The following is a 22269-nucleotide window of genomic DNA, read 5'->3' on the forward strand; positions in this document are numbered from 1 at the left end:
TCCCCCGCGCCTCGGCTCCCGCATCCCTCCATCCAACCCTGTGCCGCAGCCGCATCGCCACCGCAGCCCAGGCAGAGCCCAGTCGGCCCAGGCCCCTGTCTCTGCCTGGCCTCAGCTCCCGCCCTCACCCCTCACGCCGCGCACCTTATCCGCACATCCCTCGGAGGTCTAGTCCGGTGCCCCCAGACCCCCGGCCTCCAGCAAAGAGGCAGGAGGCAGAGAGAAGCAGCGGAGGCGGGAGGACGAAGAAGGGGAGGAGGAGCCCGTCGCAGGATGAAGGATCGGACTCAGGAGCTGCGGAGTGTGAGCTAGGGGGTGGGAGAGGTGGGGAGGCGGGACCCTGTATTTGGGGAGCGCGTTGGAATGAAGTGGGGGAGATCCTGTGACATGGGGGGCAAATGATAAGACTAGAGGTTAGAAGCCAGGAACCCGAGCATCTCCTGGCACCTGATATCCAGTTACCCTGCAATTGGAGGACAGTGGCTGGAAGGAGTTGAAGGCCATTGAGACACAAGGGGGCAGGAGAGGTCTCAGGGGCTTGGGCAGCCCATATGCCCAGAAGGGCCCTGGGTCTAACCCGGGGATGGAAGAGAGCGAATGTCAAGAGCAGACTGAGGGGACACCATCCTCCCCGGAGCTGGTTTGTCAAATTGGACGGATGGAGGTGGTTACTGGCCAGGCCGGGTCCAGTAGGACCCAGATTTGGGGTGCTATGGAGGACACAGGTTGAGACTAGATGCCAGCACCTAGCAGTGAATGAAGTGTGTCGTGGTGTTGGTGATGTGTGTGTGCACGCAAGCGCACTAGTGTGTTGCTCTGTGGGGAGAGGGCACTACTTACGGGGGGGGGGAGTGTAGGGGGGAACTGAGTTCCCCTGGGCCAGAGCCTCAGCTGAGGTGACCCCAAAGGTGGGAGAGGAGAGGCAGATCCACCCACCAGGTCACCAAATTGGGTTGTGTGACATAGACCACATAGTGTTCGGGGGAACTGGGGCATGGGAGCAGCCAGGGGCAGGCTGCTGGCGACCAGGGCCTAAGCTCCAGGAGGCCTGGAGGGCTGGGGGAGGATAGGTCAGGAGCTTGCAGGGGAGGCTGTTCTTTGGAGGGACTGCAATGGCCCCATGAAAATGATTTCGGGGCAGGGAGGGTTCGGAAACATTTGGAGAATGACATGGGCCCGAGGAGGCTGAGGTGTCAGTCTGCTGTGTGATGGTGGCCACTGGCCCCTGTGTCCTGATGGAGTGGGTTATGCCAGAATTCCAAGGGACTGTTACTCCATCTGACAGAGATTCAGGGATGGGAAGGGATTGCCCCAAGGTCATCAAGAAAGTGTTGTGTGTGGTGCAGGTCAAATGGCCCAGGGGCCTCCAGGCTGCCAGACTGACATGACCTCTCGGCTTCTGCGATTCAAGTTGGAGAGTGGAGACAAAGCTCTGTTGTCAGGAAGCCTCTAAACTGGGGGACCCCAGTTTACAGGGGGTACAGGGAAAGAACACAGAGGCAGGAAACTGCTTGTGGAGGCAGGAGGAGCCGACAGTAGAGGGAGGAGAGATGAGGAAGATGGTAGTAGCAATGGCAACTCTAGTCTACGTGTTTTATAGGAAATCACCTCTGATTACTGGCAATACTATGTGAGTCTGGTTGTTAGCATGATCTCATCTCACAGAAAAGGGAGCAGAGGCTCAGAGACGTTAAGGAACTTGGCCAAAGTTACATAGCTAGAAAAAGGGCAGGATTCAAACCCAGACCAACAGCCTTAGTAGCCACTAAAGTAGTAGTCCAGGTGTAGTTTGCAAAGCAGGTTGTCATGGCAATCCCATCAAATCCCAACCAACTTCCTGGTAAGGTAGACAGAGAGTCTGCTATGTCTAATATTTGGGAAAATGAAAGCCCAGAGGGTTTAAAGAATTTCCCCAGGCTTCACAGCTAAGCAAGGGAGAAAACAGAATTCAAACTCAGATCCCTAGCCGCCAAGACCATGCCATGATTCCTGAACCTAGAGAAATGTAATAAAGTGGGGGTACAACTGTGGTAAAATTGGAGGGAGAGGGAGACGAGAATGGGGAGCACTCCTCTGAGTCAGGGCTCCCTGCCCAGAGGTGAGGAAACCTGTGGCCAGCGCTGGGAGCGGGGACCAGGTGGCAGGGGCTGAGGGGGCTGGGCGAACACTGATGGTTTTGCTGTTAGTCACAGCTTAGGCAAAGTGGAGGTTTGGGAGGGTGCGGGTGGGGTGGGGTAGGTAGGAGCTCCAGATGTCTGGAGTGTAGGAGCCTCTGCCAGAGTTGAAAGCCAAGCTCTGAGAAGGCAGGGGAGACTCCGCAGGCCTAGGCCGGGAGGATGTGGTGAATGCAGGGCCTGGTTGTCTTGCCAGAGCTCTGTAGTCTTCTGAGGAGTTTTCAAAATCTGTTTATCCTACAGAGGGTAAGGACCCAGACTTGGAAGTGAGATTGTCTGGGCTTACGTCCTGGCTTAGTTCCTTCATGTGTGACCTTGGGCAAGTTATTGACCTGTCTGGTACTCAGGGTGGTTTGCTGGTGGTGGGTAGGTTTTTGTTTGTATCCTGAACTGTGTGTGTGCATCTGTGTCTGTGTATATCTGTGTGTGTGCATCTGTGTCTCTGTATGTTTCTGTGTATGTCTCTCTCTGGTGTGTGTGTGTGTGTGTGTGTGTGTGTGTGTGTGTGTGTGGTGCTGGGATTGGACTGAGGTATTGAATACACCGTGAGGCAGGTACTCTGTCATTGAGCTCCATCCCAGCCTCAGTCTCTTCCTGCGTAATTTGAGTATAATGGTACTACCTGGTTTCACAGGATTATTTGGAGAATTGAAAGTTAATTAATCCAGGTGCCTAAGACGGCCTGCTGCACAGCAGCGCTGTGTGGTTGCTATTCCCAGGTGACTTTCCAGTTTCTCTGGAGCATCACGTAAACCCACGTGGATGACACCTAAGTGATTCTGGAATTGCCCGAGGGCTACGGAAAAAAAGACAGACTTGCCAGAGGTGCCACAGCTGGTGGAGCTGGTGTTGAACCAGGGCTTTCTGTCTCAGGTTGCCCAACACTTTGGGTTGGGCACTGGGAGGTACTAGGCTGGACATAGCTCCTTGCAGTGGGGAGGCCTCAGTTGAGTAGGTGTCCCGGGTCCAAGGAGGAAGCCAGCCGAGACAGAGTGAGAGAAAAGAGAAGGACATGTGCCAGCTTGGGGTGGGAGGGCAGGGGGAGGAAAGAGGGTGGGGAAGCTTGTAAGAGCAGGAGGAGGCTAACAGATTCATTCCCTCCCCTTGCCCGGGACTTTTCTCTGCCTTGCGTTCTTTGTGCTTGTTTCTTTTGCCCGTGAATATTGTTCCCATTGCCTTAAGTCCAATTTCTCCTGCATGGCAGCACGATTGGACTCAACTCAAATGTCACCTCCCCGGAAAGACCCTCCCTGGCCACCTAAATAAAGTGCCACATGCATGTTTCCATCACACATACACACACACACATGCATACACGCACACACAATACACATATATGCACACACAATACACACATATATGCACACACATGCACGCACACACGTGTGCGTGCACACATATGCACACACAACACATATGTGCACACACATGCATGCACACACGTACCACATGCATGCACACACATATGCACACATACACACATATGCACATACACGCAGACACTTGTGCGCATATATACACACACACACTGTATATTTCCGTCTGCTATTTCACACTTAGGCACTATCTTACTCATTTGTCGCTGTTTGCCGGTGTCCCCCCCCCCCAACACGCACCTGCAGCTGCTTGGAGACAAGCCCTTCCTTCCCAGGCCCAGGCTTCTTTACCCCTAGTGCCAATCATATATATTTGTTAGTTGAATGAGTGACTTGGGGACGCAGGAGGATCAGGAAGGGAGCAGGTGGGCTCGGTAGCCTGATAAGAGGAAAAGAAGGATCGAAGAGTCAGGCTGGACCGGGGAAGGTGGGGGAGGAGAGGCCCAAGCCAAGGAAGCAGATGGGCAGAATCGTGAGGGTGCCGGAGGGGTCTGTTGACGTAGGGCTTGCACCTTGAAGAGCCTGGGTAGGGAGTACATGGTGGTGTGTGTGAACATGTGAGTCCCCTCAGCTCAATCTCCAAAACCACACACATGCACACACACATGTGCGCACACGTGTGAACACACACATACACACACCAGAATGCTCTCATTACTGATGTGAACACCTTTGACTTTAAAGAGCCAGATGGAAGCTAGGGGATTGGATCAAATGCCCCACACAGCCAAGGAGGCTTCGGAAGGTGACAGGAGCTCTTCCTAATCTCCTGAATCCTCCCAGGTGCTCAGCAATTGGTGGACACTGACAAGCAATGCCCTGCCACCCACCAACACCTGATTGGCTGATCACCTTCGGGCAAGTTATGTAATCTTCCTGTGCCTCAGTTTCTTTATCTGTAAAATGGGAATAAGAATGTCTACTTTGTAGCGCAATTGTGAGATTAAATGTGAGGAACTGCTGGACACGGGTTTGCTCCTGTAATCCCAACACTTGAGAGGCTGAGGCAGGAGGATTGCTGCAAGTTTGAGGCTACTCTGGGCCACATAGTGAGACCCTGGAAAGAAGTGGGCGGAGGGACAGAGAAATAGAGGGAAAGAGAGCGAGTCCAACAGCTCTCTTTGTAGCCAGGTAGAAATAGAGGGACTGCCACCTGTCCGTGGGATGGATGGAAAAAGCCTTGAGATCCGATGGGTCCCCTTTCCAGCTCCACCTCCAATCTTGTTTACTATGAAGCCTCAGGCAATAGAGCCACCTGTCTGAATTGTCTCCTCATCTGCCACACAGTAGGCTCAGTCCACCCTCACCAAACACTCCCCACTTGCAGCATCAGGCATCTCCCTGCCTGTCTCGTTGCTTCCCCTGCCCTCCGTGGGAGGAGACTGCCATCTGACAAAGGAAGGTACGAGGCCCAGAAGGCGGAAGCTCGCATGCCAGTGTGGCTGCAGAACCGGTGCTGTTCATTGGCCTCTCTGCCTAAAGTTTTCCCACTTGTAAAAGAGGGCAGTGATAAATCTGTCTCAGGAGACTATTGTAAGAATTAAACGAGCCAGGCGGTGGTGGCGCACGCCTTTAATCCCAGCATTCGGGAGTCAGAGGCAGGCAGATCTCTGTGAGTTTGAGGCAAGCCTAGTCTACAGAGTGAGTTCCAGGACAGGCTCCAAAGCTATAGAGAAACCTTGTCTCGAAAAACCAAAAAAGAAAAAGAATTAAATGAGTAAGGACGGTGTTGATGCAGTTTGTAACCCAGCACTCGGGGAGCAGACACAGGAGGATTCCAGGTTAGAGGCTACTCTGAGCTACATAAGACTGTCTCAGAAAATACCAGGTGGTGGTGGTGGCTCACGCCTTTATTTAATCCCAGCACTCGGGAGATAGAGACAGGCAGATCTCTGTGAGTTCGAGGCCAGCCTGTCTACAAGAGCTAGTTCCAGGACAGGCCCCAAAGCTACAGAGAAACCCTGTCTCGAAAAACAAAACAAAACAAAAAGACTGTCTCAGAAAACCAACAGCTGGAATGGTCACTCAGCAACAGAGTGTTGCTCAGCATGCGCGAGGCCGTGAGTTCCCCCCATCCCCCAGATCCATACTGAATTAAATGGACAAGCGTGTGCAGGATATACAGACACGCACCCGGAACTCTGTAAAGCTCTGCTTGGATGTGTGTCAGAGCTGCAGTAGTGTCATTGTGTGTCATTACAGACAGAGTGTGTTATATGTTTGTTTGTTTTAGATAGGGTCTCACTACATAGTCCTGTCTGGCTTGGGGCTAGCTGTGCAGACCAGCCTGGCCTTGAATTTACAGAGATTCACCTCCCTCTACGTAATTAAAAGTGTGACCATGCCAGGTAAATGTCTGTTCTTGAGACAGGATCTTATTCTGTAGCCAGGCTGAGCTAGAACTCACTTGCTTCAAACTCATGGCAATCCTCCTGCCTCGGCTTTCCATGCTGGATTGTAGGTGTTTACCACCGTATCTGTCACCTCACAGAGTTGTTTATTTATCTACTATGTGTGAGTGTTTTGTCTGCACCTTCACCACAGCGTGCCTGGTGCCCCCAGAGGCCAGAAGAGAATGTCTGGACTCTCTGGGGTTGTTGTTCCTGAGGCTTCTGAGCTGCCTCATGGGTGCTGGCTTGGAGCCTGGAGCCTATGGAAGGGCAGCCAGCTCTTCACCACCGAGCCATCTCCCCAGACCCTGGTCTTGTTTTGTTTTCAAGATTTTTAAAGTAGATTTTATTTATTTTTGTTGTTGTTTTTGAGACAAGGTTTCTCTACTAGCCTTGGCTGTCCCGGAACTCACGTGCTGTAGACCAGGCCAGCCTTGAACTACTGCATCACCACACCAGACTCTAAAAATATTGTGTCTGTGTGTGTTTGCCTGCACTCGTGAGTGCTGAGTGAAGGAGCCTGCAGAGACCAGAAGAGGGCATCAGATCCCTGGAGTGGAGTTATATACAGGTGGTTTTGTGAACTACCCAACATGGATGCTGAGATCCAAACTTGGGTCCTCTGCAAGACCAACACACACTTTCAACAGCTGAGCCGTGGTTCCAGCCCCTCTTACAGAGTTTTGAAGAAGGTCAGACGAGATGAGGAGAATGTGAGAGGCAGTGGCAGATGGCCCTGTGGTGGGGTTGCCGGGGTGCAGCAGGAGCTGGCCTGGGAGGGAAAGGAACCAATGGCAAACAGTGGCCTGGGGGAGCAGTTCACGAGAGGCTTGGGGAAGCAGGCCGTGTTCCTGGATCATGGTGTCCTGGTCCTACTCGGCCTTGGGCAAATCACTGCCTTTTGCCCACCCTGGCCCCGTGCTCCTTCATCGATGAAATAGGAACAGTATTTGTTTAACTGATCTCACTGGGCTGTGGTGGTGAGGATCAAAGGGGATTATGATTGTGAACATGTTTGGACACCCAGAGGGATTTTAGCTCTCTGTAATTATTAGCCCAACCAATACTCAGGTCCTTCTCAAGGGCAAGTAGGGAGGTAACTTAGATACTCTAGAAAGAGTCTAAGGAAAGAGGTGCTGAAAACAGCAGGAGAAACTGAAATCAGACTCTAAGAAGGACTTCAAGTTGGCACAGGAAGGGAAATAGTCAGAGAAGAGGAAGGTTCCCAGGTACCTAGACCTGCATGAAGCTGGTGGAGGGTGGGCGGGTGGAGGATGGGAAGGTCAGCAGCAGTCTGTGACCCTGGAGGCTGGGAAGCTGGAAAGTTCCATAAGAAACTAGTGCATCCTAAAGATGAGTCCTTCTCTCAGAGGCCTGCAGGGCCAGCATCTGCCAGGGGCAGTCCTGGGGCAGAGAGAGACTGGAAAAGCCACAAGTCTCAGAAGGGCCTTTGAGACCCTCAAGTTTGAATAGAGCAAGACCTGGGCAGAATCACGTGACTTTCTGGCCTACCACAGAAGGTGTCTTCTGGGTTGTGCTGGTCCCAGAGTTGCCCAGGATCTGTGGATCCCGAGTGATCTTGGTATCTTGGTTGCATTTTGGTCCCATCTGGCTCTGTGTAGGTTCAGTCTGAACGGATGCATCTGAGCCAAATGCTGTTCCTTCTTCTCCTGTCGTCTGATCTGCTCCGGCGGGTCAGTTCGCTGCTTCAGGTCCCAGAGGCTCCACTTCCAAGCAGCTGCTGCCTGGCTCCTGTCTTGATCTCAGGCAGGCTCTCTTGGCTACATTCTGACTCTGGCTCAACCTGTGTCAGGCTGACCCCCTTAACTTTCCCCTGGGGTTGATTAGGGCTCCATACTTAATGTCTGTCGATGGCTAAGTTCAACTTTGCCTTTGGGAATTCTGTCCCAAGCAAGGAAGAGTGGGGATCCCAAGGGAGCCCTTTTGTGCCTTCTGTCTAACTGGGTGAGAATGCCGTCCTGGGGCTCAAAGAGGTTGGCTGAAAAGGCAGTACCGTCCTCCATGCCCCAGGGATGTGGCTGCAGGTCTGTGCGTCCACACGTCAGTAAAGCAGCTCTGTCTGGGTCTGTATGCGGTGGATGTCAGCGCGGCAGTGAGGCTCCATGTGGGTGTTGGGAGCCTATTTCTGTGTGCCTGTGTGTCAGCTCTTCTGTCTGTGTCACCGGTCTGCCTGGAGATGGCAGTGTGGGTGGGTATATCCCTTTGTGTCTCTGAGCCCTGAGGGTGGAGGGTTGAGCAGCTGCAGGTTGCAACTGGGAAATCCAAGTCAGAGAGAGCTGGTGGGTGTGCGGCTGGAAGGGACTGGAAGAGAGCGAGCGAGCGACTGGTGTGGGGGAAGAGGGGGTCTCCAGCAGCAGAGTGCAGCGGGAGGAGGAAGGCGTGGGAGGAAGCAGGTCAGAGTGCTGCCGACCCGGCTCAGCCAGCCCTTGCTGGTCCTGGCTGTGCTCGCTCAACTTGGCACCAGCTACTGGCAGTTTGGCAGCCATGTGACCTTCCATAAGGGAATGAATGGTCAGGTCGGGGCAGGAAAAGGGGAGACCCGAGCAGGCGCTGCTAAGGGATGGCGGAAGGGTTCAGAGCCCAGGAAAGCATTCTAGAATCCTCATCAGAGACCAGAGGCAACCACCACAAATGTGACAACTAGCTGGTTGCTGAAATGTTGTCATTTGTGTCTAGCAGTGAATAGCGACAGCCTCAACTAACTTCTCTTTCAGAAAGACCGAACACCTGAGGCTGTTCCTATCTCAGGGAACGCCTTTAGCTGACTCCCTTTAAGGTACCCTGGCATCCGAGACATTGTTCTTCAAGTTACCCAGTGCTGGCTCTGACTGTTGTCCTTGCCAGCCCTCCTGACTAGGACCCTTCCTAGGCTCTGAGCCTAGAACTGGTACCATCCGTGTGTGAGGCAGGTAGAGGACCAGAGGGCAGGCACATCAACCTTGGGGAGTGGGGTAGGACTGCTCACGGGTCTGGCCTTGCTCTGCTCTGCAGGCGAAAGACAGCGATGATGAAGAGGAAGTGGTCCACGTGGATCGAGACCACTTTATGGATGAGTTCTTTGAACAGGTAGAGCCCCCAGTAGCCCTGGCCCAGAACCGTGTCCCTCCCCAGCAACATCCTTTGCCCTGTGCACCCCTTTTCCTGCACACTCCTTGGCCTTCTGGATTTGGCCCATTTCACTGAGCACTGGCTAGTTGTCCTGATTCCCTCATCTGGCCCACCAACTTGGGTGAGGTGGCACTGAGTTCCTGCCCAGGTGGAAGAGATCCGAGGCTGCATCGAGAAACTGTCTGAGGACGTGGAGCAGGTGAAGAAACAGCACAGCGCCATCCTCGCAGCCCCCAACCCGGATGAGAGTGAGTGCCACTTCAGGGGGACTTGGGGGCCAGAGCCCCGTCCAGGTTCTCACTTCCCTGTTTGCCCTCCCCCCAGAAACCAAACAGGAGCTGGAGGACCTCACAGCAGACATCAAAAAGACCGCGAACAAGGTCCGGTCCAAGTTGAAAGGTGAGTGACTGAGTGACGCAAGCTTGAATCTGCGGAGAAAGATCTCCGCTGCGCACTGGACAAAACAGGTCCCTGTAAGCAGTGCTCACAGGCTTCTGGGGACCAGATTCCTATTCAGGGAGCTGACGGGGAAGTGAGCTGGGTAGGGTTTCTGCCTGAACTGCACCTGAGAGCCATCAATCAGAGGAATGCAGATTTCCAGTCAGTCACGGTGGTGATGACCTATAATCCCAGCACTCAGGAGGCTGCTGCAGGAAATGTCAGAGTTTCCGATGAATGTGGGCCCTATTTCAAAAAATCCAGGGAGAAGGGGGGGGGGATGAAAGAAACATCCTCCTCCAAGGTTTTAATTTTGTTCAGTCCTCATTTGTCCTGAAGAGGCTCTGAGCACGACACTAAGCACCCAGTAGGTGGCTCAGCAAATGCTTCTGAATTAGTATCCTCGGCTCAGGACAGATTGGACCATGTGGCTGACATCAGGGGCTGGCACGCTTTCAGGAGGGCCTTGCCAAAGGCTCATGCATCCACTCTAATTTAAGGAATTGGGTGCTGGTAATAATCACCTTCCCCCAAAGCACTGTGGGCTGGGAACCTCCTCGTCGGCTGATGCCAGGGGAAGAGCAGCGTTAAGGAGCTGCCACTGGCGTGCCGTGGTCATTGAGCAGCAGAAGACAGTTACCAAGTGCCTGCAGCCCTGAGGCCCGTTGCTGAACTTTAGACAGGCTTTATCAAGGGCCTGTCCCCCAAACCATTAGCCTTCCCTGGGGTGATGAGGAAACAAGCTTCATGTCCTTTTGGACTCAAGGGGGGGCCTTCTGGGAGCCTCTGATGCTGACCTGTAAAGATAAGCCCTTTGTGGGTGTGCTCTGGGGTCATGGTCATGTAATCTGCATGGGAGGAGTTCAGCCTGTGAGGTCCACTCACTGCGGACAGTCCCTGTCCGTGTCCGCAGTTTGCTCGTCAGTATAGTAGGAGAAACTGAAGCAATTATAAAATGTTGTTTTTCCTTATATTTTTGACAGCGAAATATTTTTCTCCAGATGAAGTCTTACCAAGAATCTCAAATAGAAAACATAAAAGTTGCCAGATGTGGTGGCGCACACCGTTAGGCTCAGCGCCAGGGAGGCAGAGGCAGGTAGATCTCTATGAGTTCGAGGCCAGCCTGGTCTACATAGTGAGTTCCAGGAGAGCCAGAGTTGTAAGGTGACATTTTCAAAACAAACTCCATAAAACTCAGGTTGCAGAGAGGCATAATAGTGTGCCCCTATAATTTTAGCACTCGGTGGGCTGAGGTGGGTGGAAGGGTCACAGGTCCAGGACTCCATGGTTTCTTCAGACCCATTGTGTCCTGATCTAGAACATGTTCTAGAAGGCCACGAGGAAAACATTGTGGTCAGGGGTTCAGAAATAGTTCCAGATAGGAGACAGGAAAAGTGAAGATCGTTTAAGAAATTGATCAGACACAGAGAGGTGGTGGTGCATGCCTTTAATCCCAGCACTCAGGAGGCAGAGGCAGGCGGATCTCTGAGTTTGAGGCCAGCCTGGTCTACAAGAGCTAATTCCAGGACAGGCTCCAAAGCTACAGAGAAACCCTGTCATGAAAAAAAAATTGACCAGGAAAAAGAAATTCCCATCTTTTCCATTTTTTTTTCCAGTTGGTGGCAACAAGGTGACCTTGAAAAGTCGTCTCAGGAATTCAAACCCCAGTTTCTAGAGTGAAATATCAACCAATATCACTCAGTTCCCAGAATCATTGTAAAATACCCCTCTACAAAGAGTTGGCCCTAGCCCCAGGTCTTATAACATGGCCCAGCAGGACGTAGGTCCCTGGATCCCTGGTGGTGTATGCCTGGTGCTTTCTGTGAGCTGGCCCAGCCGGCAATAGCACTCAGTCGTTCCTGCTTCTGCCTACAGGAGAGTCTTGAGGTGCCATCTAGCTCCATTCCTCCCGACTGCCAGGAGGACAGAGAGATGGCATTCTCAGGACTGGCCCAGAGGTGACGAGTCTCAGCAGCCTGGGTGATTCATCCCTGCTGCACTTTCTGATCTTAATGTGAAGAAGCTGTTCCTGCAAGCTCTGCTCAGAAAATCTGAGTAATGGAGTCGGGAATCCACGGTCCAGAAGCAGTACAAAACATCCTTTACAAGTGGAAACTCAGCCGGGCAGTGGTGGCGTACACCTTTAATCCCAGCACTTAGGAGGCAGAGGCAGGTGGATCTCTGTGAGTTCGAGGCCAGCCTGGTCTACAGAGCAAGTTCCAGACAGCCAGGGCTACCTAGAGAAACCTTGTCTCAAAAAAAAACAAAAGATAAAACAAAAAAGAAGTGGGAACTGACAAGACAGGCAGGGCAGGAGAGCTATGTTTTCTCTGTTAGAACATCTACCTGTAAGCTACAGAATTCTCATGAAAGGATGGCCACCAAAAAGTCGGAAGGTAGTGGGGGTCTTGCCTGTAGGAGCAGCTACTCAGAAAGTTGAGGCAGAAGTGTCTATGAGTCCACAAGTTTCAGACAATGTAAAAACCACACCCTGCCTTTAAAAGCACACACGCACACAAAGTGCTGGTGGGTTTTGCTTTTTGTTTAGAGGTAAAAGGAACTGGAGACTACTTTGGGGGGTGTCCCCTCTAGCGAACAGACTATATTCCCTCCAAGGCAAAATTCTTCCATCAAAACAAAGCTTCTGTCTGGTGACCTTTTGACTCTGTCTCTTTCCCTACCTGCCTTAGGAAACTCCCTCAGATTCCTGCCTGTCTATTTGGCAGCCTGCAAAACTAGACCTCCCCACAGTCTGTTTCTTTCTTTCTTCCTTTTCATGGTTTTTTGGTTTTTGCTTTGTTTTGTTTTTGGTTTTTGAGACAGGGCTTCTCTGCAGCTTTGAAGCCTGTCCAGGAACTTGCTCTGTAGACCAGGTTGGCCTCAAACTCACACAGATCTGCCTGTCTCTGCCTCCCAAGTGCTGGGATTAAAGGTGTGCGCAACCATCGCCCAGCAACCATAATTCCTTTCGTGGAGCATGGTGTCTCTTCCCTTAGCCTGGACCCTACCTCTTCCTACACTCCAGATCCCGGTCCCTTTCTCCGTCTCCAGCCTGTAACTGTGCCTTTTCTCCCGTAGCGATCGAGCAAAGCATTGAGCAGGAAGAGGGGCTGAATCGTTCCTCCGCTGACCTGCGCATCCGCAAGACTCAGGTAAGCTCAGTGTGCAGGGGACCAGCCCAGGCAGGAGTGGTCTCTGTCGGGGGGCTCTGGGCGGGGTTGTGCCAGACAGCAGAGCGAAGGACGGAGACGGGGTTTTGAATTCGTGGGAAGCTGCTGCTGCATCCTTCTCAGCCTTCTGTTCATGACACCCTGCTGTGTCTTTCCCGATTCTCTAGCACTCCACTCTCTCGCGGAAGTTCGTGGAGGTAATGACCGAGTATAACGCAACCCAGTCCAAGTACCGGGACCGCTGCAAGGACCGCATCCAGCGGCAGCTGGAGATCAGTGCGTGTTCCCCTCCCCATCCCCAGACTCCCAGGACTTGACAGGCCCCTCCACGGGTTCCTCTCTGGAGCCAGCACCTGGCCTGAGCCTGGAAGGGTGGGTCCTGGGTTCCTGTTCCCTTCACCCCACCACCTCAGACCTAGTTCCTGAGCAGGAAGTTCTTTTCCTCCACAGCTGGCAGGACCACTACCAATGAAGAACTGGAAGACATGTTGGAAAGCGGGAAGCTGGCCATCTTTACGGACGATGTGAGCCCCTGGGTCGGGTCAGGGTCTGTCGGGAAAACATTGGCCTTTCCTCCATGTCCACTCTGGAATCTCAGACAATGGACAACTTGGACTAAGAACTGGGAGATTCCATGGGGGCGGGGGCAGGAAGGCACCTCCGTGGAAAAGGGTCAATAGCGCTGCGCGAGGCATTTTTTCACACTTGCAGGGTTTTTGGTTGTTTTTTGAGACAGGATTGTTTCAAAACTCACAATCCTCTTGGCCTCAGCAGGAAGTACAGGGATGCACCACTGTGTCTACCCTCATATAATCGTCTCCAAAATCTTAAAGGTAGCTCCTTTCTCAGATGAAGAAACTTGAACCAGAAGGTGAAATAACTTGCGAAGAACTTGACTCCAGTCTTAATTTCTTTTGGGTTTTTTTTTTTTTTGCATTTCTTTTTTTTTTAATTGATATTTACTGAGCTCTACATTTTTCTCTGGTCCCCTCCCTGCTCTCCCCTCCCCTTTCAACCCTCCCCCAAGGTCCCCACACTCCCAATTTACTCAGGAGATCTTGTCTTTTTCTACTTCCCATGTAGATTAGATCTATGTAAGTCTCTCTTAGTGTCCTAGTTGTTGTCTAAGTTTTTTGGGATTGTGGTTTGTAGGCTGGCTTTCTTTGCTTTATGTTTAAAAACCACCTATGAGTGAGTACATGTGATAATTGTCTTTCTGGGTCTGGGTTACCTCACTCAAAATGATGTTTTCTAGCTCCATCCATTTTCCTGCAAAATTCAAGCTGTTGTTATTTTTTTCTGCTGTGTAGTACTCCATTGTGTAAATGTATCACGTTTTCCTTATCCATTCTTTGGTCGAGAGGCATTTAGGTTGTTTCTAGGTTCTGGCAATGACAAGCAAAGCTGCTATGAACATAGTTGAGCACATATCCTTGTTGCACGATTGAGCAGCCTTTGGATATATACCCCAAAGTGGTAGTACTGGGTATTTATTTATTTATTATGTATGTAATATTCTGTCTGTGTGTCTGCCGCAGGCCAGAAGAGGGCATCAGATCGCATTGCAGATGGTTGTGAGCCATCATGTGGTTGCTGGGAATTGAACTCAGGACCTTTGGAAGAACAGGCAATGCTCTTACCCGCTGAGCCATCTCTCCAGCCCCTTACTGGGTCTTGAGGAAGGTTGTTTCCTAGTTTTCTGAGAAATTGCCACACTGACATCCAAAGGGGTTGTACCAGCTTGCATTCCCACCAGTAATGCAGAAGTGTTCCCTTTTCCTCACAACCTCTCCAGCATAAGTTGTCATAAGTTGTTTTTGATTTTGGCCGTTCTTACCCGTGTAAGATGGAATCTCAGAGTTGTTTTGATCTGCATTTCTCTGATGACTAAGGATGTTGAACATTTCCTTAAGTGTCTTTCAGCCATTTTAGATTCCTCTGTTGAGAGTTCTCTGTTTAGGTCTGTACTCAATTTTTTATTGGATTATGTGTTCTTTTGGTGTCCAATTTCTTGAGTTTTTTGTATATTTTGGAGATCAGACCTCTATCTGATGTGGGGTTAGTGAAAAATCTTTTCCCATTCTGTAGGCTGTCGTTTTGTCTTGTTGACCGTGTCCTTTGTTTTACAGAAGCTTTTCAGTTTCAGGAGTTCCCCTTATTGTTTCTCTCAGTGTTTGTGCTGTTGGGGTTATGTTTAGGAAGTGGTCTCCTGTGCCAATGCGTTCAAGTGTATATCCCACTGTCTCTTCTATAAGGTTCAGTGTGGCTGGCTTTAAGTTGAGGTCTTTGATCCATTTGGACTTGAGTTTTGTGCATGGTGATAGATATGGGTCTATTTTCATTCTTCTACATGTTGATATCCAGTTATGCTAGCACCAGTTGTTAAATATGCTTTCTTTTTTCCATTTGATATATTTTTGCTTCTTTATCAAAGATCAGGTGTTCGAAGATGTGTGGATTGATATCTGGATCTTCTATTTGGTTCCACTGGTCCTCCTGTCTGTTCTTATGCCAATACCAGGCTGTTTTCAGTACTGTAGCTCTGTAGTAGAGTTTGAAGTCAGGGATTGTGATGCCTCCAGAAGTTCTTTTATTCTACAGGATTGTTGTGGCTGTCCTGGGTTTTTTGCTTTTCCTTGTGAAGTTGAGTACCATTCTTTCGAGGTCTGTGAAGAATTTTGCTGGGATTTTGATAGGCATTGCATTGAATCTGTAGATTGCTGTTGGTAAGAACACAGTCTTAATTTCTGAGTTAGAGCTCTTCAGTGTAGTGACTGAAGCAACAGCAATCTCCCCTCCCTGGGCCCACAGGACCCACAGCCCTTCCCCCTCCCGAAGCATGCCATTCTCTGTCGCTCATTTTTGGGGGCTTTTCATAGGGCCCTGTTCTGTTATATGTGAGCACAGGGGCTTCCCCCAAACCCAGGTTCTCTTTTTCTTTGTGGACGTGTGCTCTGGCCTGCCCAGTCCTGTGTCCATCTCTTCCTCTGTGGCCAGATGGCTTTGGGAAATGTGTGTAAGCAGATATAAAGTGTTCACTGTGGTTGTCTAAGAGTTTGCAGTGAAATGTGATATTTGTTGAGTTGACCCCGGTGGGCCAGTGGGACACCCCTCCTCCTTCCAATACAGCTCTCCTCAGGCTGTCTTGTCTCTGTGTGAGACTGGAGAGGAGCCTGGTGGGCAACTCCAAGAGGTCTTACTTTAGTGGCAAGAGCTAGCCTCTGGCCAGGCATGGTGGTGCACACCTTTAATCCCAGCGCTTGGGAAGATCTCTGGGAGTTCAAGACCAGCCTGGACCACATAGCTTCCAGGACAGCCAGGACTACATAGGGAGACCTGCCTCAAATAAATAAATAAATAATAAAAAAAATAAAGGGTTGACTTCTGCCCCCTGGCATTCCATTGTGGCCATGGAAACCACCTTTATGGAATTCACTCAGTTTCACAACGATGTCAGTGGGGTTGGGAACCTGGATGGGCTGAGGAAAAGGCAGATGAGCCCTGGATGGGCTGAGGAAAAGGCAGATGAGCCCTGGATGGGCAGAGGAAAAGGCAGATGAGCCCTGCTGAGTTGAGGAAAAGGCAGATGAGCCCTGGATGGGCTGAGGAAATGGCAGATGAGCCCTAAGTGTTGGCTAGGATTATTTTTTTTAATATTTATTTATTTATTATGTATACAATATTCTGTCTGTGTGTGCCTGCAGGCCCGAAGAGGGCACCAGACCTCATTACAGATGGTTGTGAGCCACCATGTGGTTGTTGGGAATTGAACTCAGGACCTTTGGAAGAGCAGGCAATGCTCTTAACCTCTCAGCCATCTCTCCAGCCCAGCTAGGATTATTAATACTGGAGTCAAGGAAGATGTTAAGAGTTGTCATTGAGATGGATTTTAAGATCCAACAGGATGGGGCTGGAGAAGTAGCTTAGTGGTTAAGAGCACTGGCTGCTCTACCAGAGGTCCTGAGTTCAGTTCCCAGCACCCACATAGTGACTCTCAACCATCTGTAACTGTAGTCCCATGGGACCCAATGCCCTCTTCTGGTGTGCAGATGATGTACATGCAGACAAAACACCCATATATGGAAATAAATAAGTCTTTAAAAAAGACAAAAAGAGCCGGGCGGTAGTGGTGTACGCCTTTAATCCCAGCACTTGGGAGGCAGAGGCAGGTGGGTCTCTGTGAGTTCGAGACTAGCCTGGTCTACAAGAGCTAGTTCCAGGACAGGCTCCAAAACCACAGAGAGACCCTATCTCGAAAACAGCAGAAAAAAAAAAAAAAGACAAAAAGAGACACCAGGATCTGGGGAGAGATGGTTTAGTGGTTATGGTGCCAGAGTTCAACTGTGTCGGGCTCACAACGTCCTGCAATTCCAATTCACGTGAGCAGCTGGATTTACATTCTAGTGTAAACACGTCCACATTTAAAAATCTAAGCTATAGCCGGGCAGTGGTGGCGCACGCCTTTAATCCCAGCACTCGGGAGGCAGAGACAGGCGGATCTCTGTGAGTTCGAGACCAGCCTGGTCTACAAGAGCTAGTTCCAGGACAGGCTCCAAAGCCACAGAGAAACCCTGTCTTGAAAAACCAAAAAAAAAAAAAAAAAATCTAAGCTATAAAGGAGAACCAAATGAGTGTTTAGATAATGAGAATATTGGCGAAGAGCAGTCAAAATGTAGACAGGAGACAGGGACACTTGCAGGACAGCTGCTGGGTGACCTTGGCGCTTACAATAGGGGCAGGAAATATGGGTAGAAAGGGTCTATTTTGGGAGTGAGCTTGGTGTGAGGGAGAGTGAGAGGGTGGGGAGGAGGGTTGCTCCCCATGTGTGGGGAGGGTGGTGGTGTGTGGCCAGGGTAATAGGGAGTCCTGTAGGTACAGAGGGAAAGCAATTGCCCACTGTGTTCTAAACTCAGTAGGAGCCAATGGCTGGGTCAGGAGCTGAGGGGACGCTGTAGCTGTGAGCTGGAATTTCTCCTCCTGATCTCGAGACCGATGTGCATCTTGTTCTTATTTATCCCCTGCTTCATCTCAGGCTCCTGTTGACTTGCGGGCACACTGCCTCCACATCTGAGCCTCTGCCTTTGCTACTTTCCCACCTGCTGTATCTTGCCATCGCCCATCAGCTTTGACCATCTCACTTCCCTGGGCTTCCCTGGTGTGTGTTCCACTACAGGAAGCCCTGGGGCCAGATTGCCAGCCTTCTACAAGCTTTATTTCTTGTAATTCAACAAACTTCTTTTGATGCTTATGGTGTTCCAGGGATTGTCCAAAGTTACATACACAGACACATTCAATTTCACAACAGTCTTTTGAGATAGGTGCTATTATGATTCTTCTTCCTTCCTTCCTTTCCCTCCCTTCCTCCCTTCCTTTTCTTTTCTTTCTTTCTCTCCCTCTCCCTCCACCTCTTTTTCTCCAGATAGGGTTTCTGTGTGTAGCCTTGGTTGTCCTGGAACTCACTCTGTGGACCTGGCTGACCTCAAACTCACAGAGGTTTGCCTGCCTCTGCCTCCCGAGTGCTGGTATTAAAGGCATGCACCAGCACACCCAGCCTATGATCCATATTTTCTAGGTGGTGGCTAGCAAGGTCCAGAGAGGGTAAATAATTTGCCCAAGGACTTGTACCCAGCCCCTCTAACTGTTAAGTTGAAACCATTACATGGACAAAGGGTGGTCACAGCCCATTCTTCCTCGCACCGCCCTAGATCAAAATGGACTCGCAGATGACAAAGCAGGCACTAAATGAGATCGAGACCAGGCACAATGAGATCATCAAACTGGAGACCAGCATCCGGGAGCTGCACGACATGTTTGTGGACATGGCCATGCTTGTGGAGAGCCAGGTACAGGCTGCACCAGTCTGGGGGACCCCACGAGCCCCAAGGGTGCCTTTTCCAGCCGACCCTCATTCTCCCTTCTTCATATTCCCCCGTCTGCAGGGCGAGATGATTGACCGCATCGAATACAATGTGGAACATTCCGTGGACTATGTGGAACGAGCTGTGTCCGACACCAAGAAAGCTGTGAAATATCAGAGCAAGGCGAGGAGGGTAAGCCAGTGGAGGTGGCCTGACGGGGGTAGGAGATCAGTGGGCGGGGTGTGGCAGTTACGAAATGGGTGAGAGGCCTTATCTCTGGCTCTGACCTCTTCCTGTTTCTGTTTTCTCTCCCCTCTTTCCTCATGTCCTATATCCCGACTCTCCCTTCATTTGTCTGTCTGTCTGTCTGTCTGTCTGTCTGTCTCTGTCTCTCTCTCTCTCTCTTCCTCTTCCCCCCTCACCTTTGCACCTGCAGAAGAAAATCATGATCATCATTTGCTGTGTGGTGCTGGGGGTGGTCTTGGCGTCATCCATTGGGGGGACCCTGGGCTTGTAGGCCCCTACCCTTCTCTTCCTTCAGTCCCTCTCCACTCATCGGGAGCAATCCCCGTCCCTCACTTTCCCCTGCTCCGAGCTCACTCCCAAAACAGACCCAGGCAGTTTCAGCTCCTGCCACCCTCACGCACACCCTGGAATCCCTGGCTCTGACTTTGCCATGGATCCCCCCTCCACCTTGCCGCACATAGATAACAGCAGGCGTGATCACACATGCACACTAACATGCATGCCGCGGGCACATGCTCAAGACGTGTGGACACCCCAGCGTGTATGTACTTGTGTAGATGTATGTAGATCCCCTGAACCTCTTTCTGCCACCTCCATCCTGTGTGGTCTGAACTTCCCTCTCTCCTGTTGCTGTGCAGACTGTGGCCGAGTAGAACACAGCAGCCCGCCATACCCCAACCTGTCGTCTGTGAACAGACACGTGTAGTGCAGGTGTGTGTGTGTGTGTGTGCATAGATCTGTAGCCATACAATGTGTGTACATGGAATTGTCTAAGTGTGAAAACCCAATGCAAAAGCAGCTCCTCCGCTGACCTCTCTCCTATCTGCTCCATCTGGAGTGGGAGGTACGTGTGAGGGTAATTCCCAGCCTCCGAGGATCCAGGGAGGCCCAGAGACCACTGCACATGTCTCCTGTGATGTAGAATTCACAAACTCTCCTGGCTCAGTTACTGCCAGGGGTTCACTTAATGTCCTGGGGACTCCCCCCACCCGTGTGTGTGTGTGTGTGTGTGTGTGTGTGTGTGTGTGTGTGTTGAGCCTTGAGTTCAGGGGAGGCAAGTGGAAGCCTGTGTGTAAATGATAAAGATCCTGACTTAGTTTGTATGAGTGTGTACTTCCTAATAGATGGTGATGTAAAGGGCTTGTGCACAGGACTCTCTCTCTCTCTCTGTCTCTCTCTCTGTCTGTCTCTGTCTCTCTCTCTGTGGTGTAGTGTTGATAATCTTCTCCTAGACAGAGCCATCCATGCTGTGAATCAGACACTAGTTTTGAATGGGTAGAGATAGCTGTCACTAAGCTACTGGAAGACGACTGTGTACGTGTGCACCCTTATGGACTTTCTACATGTTTCTGCTTCTGTGCATCACACGCACACACATTTCTCTTTAAGTTCATGCTCCCCAGGTTCGTTTCTCCAGACTTAGTTGCTCCCTCCCTTTCCTCAGAACAGCGGCTCACACTGCTCCATCAGGAGTGTGCCATTGCCGTGTCCTCCCTCTCCAGACCATCTGACGGGAGCACACACCCAGACTCTTACCTTTCTCTTTCTGCCTGACAGTAGTACTGAGCCTTGAACAACTAGCACGTCCTAGTGTGTTCATAAATGCCAAGGCTGAGGAAGTTCCAGAAAGGTGGTCACACACAGGGGCTGGGGCCTCACACACAAACAGCATGGTGCCCATCCTGGGCCACACCAGTTTGCACACAAACTGTCTCCTGGAAGGAGTGTGGTAGGCCTAAGGAGGTAAGATGCCAAGGGCTGCTCCAGACAGGTGGGAAACCATGGCATTTACCCTTCCTGCCTCTCAAACTCACCTCGAAGCTCTTGTTTGTCCTCACTGCCTCAGCCAATACTCTGAACTCTTCCTCGAGGAACTTGTGTTTGGGCAGCTGGATTTTACACACACTTGAGTGGCTACTTAGGGCCATCCTTGAATCTGTCCCTCAGAAACATGTACTGCTGAAGCATCAGCCATGGTCACTACCACAGCTGGGTGACAGGGAGGTTGAGACAGGGAGCATCCTCCAGTGGTGAGGAATGGAGAAAGCCTTCCACTGTGTGCACAGCTATGTGTGCACTTTGTGGGCTCTCTGGGAGCAGGCAGGATGTCAGCGGGATAAAGGACAGCACTGCAAGTCCTATGAACGTGTAGGCACACAGAGGCACATGTGTCCTGGCCTGCAGTCGGGTAGCCATGTGAAGTGTGTGTGAACACAGGTGCATGCAGGACGAGGGGAGAGGAGGAGTCCCTGAAAATATGGCTTTCTAGATGGAAATGTTCTGAGCAAGCCCTGACAGCTCATCTCTTCCCTGCCTGGCTGTTTGAGCTCTGCCCACCTGGTGTGTATGCGTGTGTGCATGTGTGCATCCACATGTATGTAACCCCAGGTTAGCTGTGCTGAGGAGGGAGCCTGCCTATCCATTTCCAGAATACTCTTCAGCAGGACGGGAGTTCGCCCACAGCTTCGTGCCCCCATCCTTGACTTCTCTGGAGATGCCAGAGGAGGCCCCAGCATCCTCCCACTTCTTCCTTCAGCCCAGCCAGAACCCCCTTCAACCTAGGTGTTTCTAGCAGCCTCTCTTGACACCCCAGTCACGGTGTTCCCAAGGACAGACTGTGGCTGGCATGCTGCTTTTGCCTCTTTGAATGGCACTGGGCTCAGGGCTGCCCACCACTGGGCCTCAAGTGGATTAGCAGTCCTGAGTCTGCTGTAACCCAGCTTTCTACAAGACCTACACATCACATGATGGACAAGCTTGTTGACTGTTGTCCATATGTGTGTCCTGGATGATTGTCTGGGGGCTGGTGTCTTTTGCATGTTCTCAGATAAGTGTGTGCCACCTGCCCTCCACACACCTAAAACCATCAAGCCCAAATGTGCCCCCGTGGTGGTCCTAGGCCCAAGCCAGGACTCAATGCTTCCATTGTCCCTTCCTTGCCTCTTACAAAGCCCACCATGTGTCTGTCTCCTGTGCCCGTGGGTCATCACGCTCTTGTCATGCCTTGAGCGTGTACACATGATGTGTTCTGTGAACTCACCCTGCCCTGCCCACCTCACAGAGGACAAGATGGCTGGTCCCTAGCTTCCCTCTCCCCACTCGCCTCTCCCCACGCCCCGCTGTGCAGCTGTGTGCGTTGGTGTGTTTCTGTGTTGCTGGCGTGTCACGTGATGTAGCCATGTTTGCTGACATGAGCCCCTGCCCCCTTTTTTTCTCCATTGGTTTCTAGAACTCTCTCCCTCCCCTCCCCTGAGGGGACAGGACTCCTGGGGCCTGGCTGGGGGCCCAGAGCCTGGCCACCCTCCTGTTAGCCCTCAGAGTCTTATTTCTCTCTATTGGTGATCAACTTGCAAATGGATCAAATACAGGAAATTTTGACCCCTGCCCCAGACCTGCATGTCCTGTCCCCAGAGCGCCCGAACCCCATCTTGGGCCAGGTTGGGCCTGGTGGGACGGGAGAAATAGCAACCAATCCAACAGCGGGCTTG

At 51.3% G+C, this 22269-nt stretch overlaps 1 protein-coding gene across 1 annotated transcript; it reads left to right on the top strand.

Annotated features, from left to right (window-relative positions):
• On the top strand, positions 1-22265 carry Stx1b (syntaxin 1B). The gene is made up of 10 exons (XM_041666357.1): positions 1-303; positions 8953-9027; positions 9218-9317; positions 9394-9468; positions 12586-12659; positions 12845-12953; positions 13128-13201; positions 18383-18520; positions 18617-18727; positions 18972-22265. Exons 1-10 carry the CDS (start codon positions 274-276, stop codon positions 19050-19052), a joined length of 867 nt encoding a protein of 288 aa, XP_041522291.1. The 5' UTR covers positions 1-273; the 3' UTR covers positions 19053-22265.
• Positions 22266-22269: the final 4 nt, after the last annotated feature.

Source organism: Microtus oregoni, unplaced genomic scaffold (genome assembly GCF_018167655.1).
Source record: "Microtus oregoni isolate MIOR12 unplaced genomic scaffold, Mior012 000016F_ref0000370, whole genome shotgun sequence".
Classification (NCBI taxonomy): domain Eukaryota; kingdom Metazoa; phylum Chordata; class Mammalia; order Rodentia; family Cricetidae; genus Microtus; species Microtus oregoni.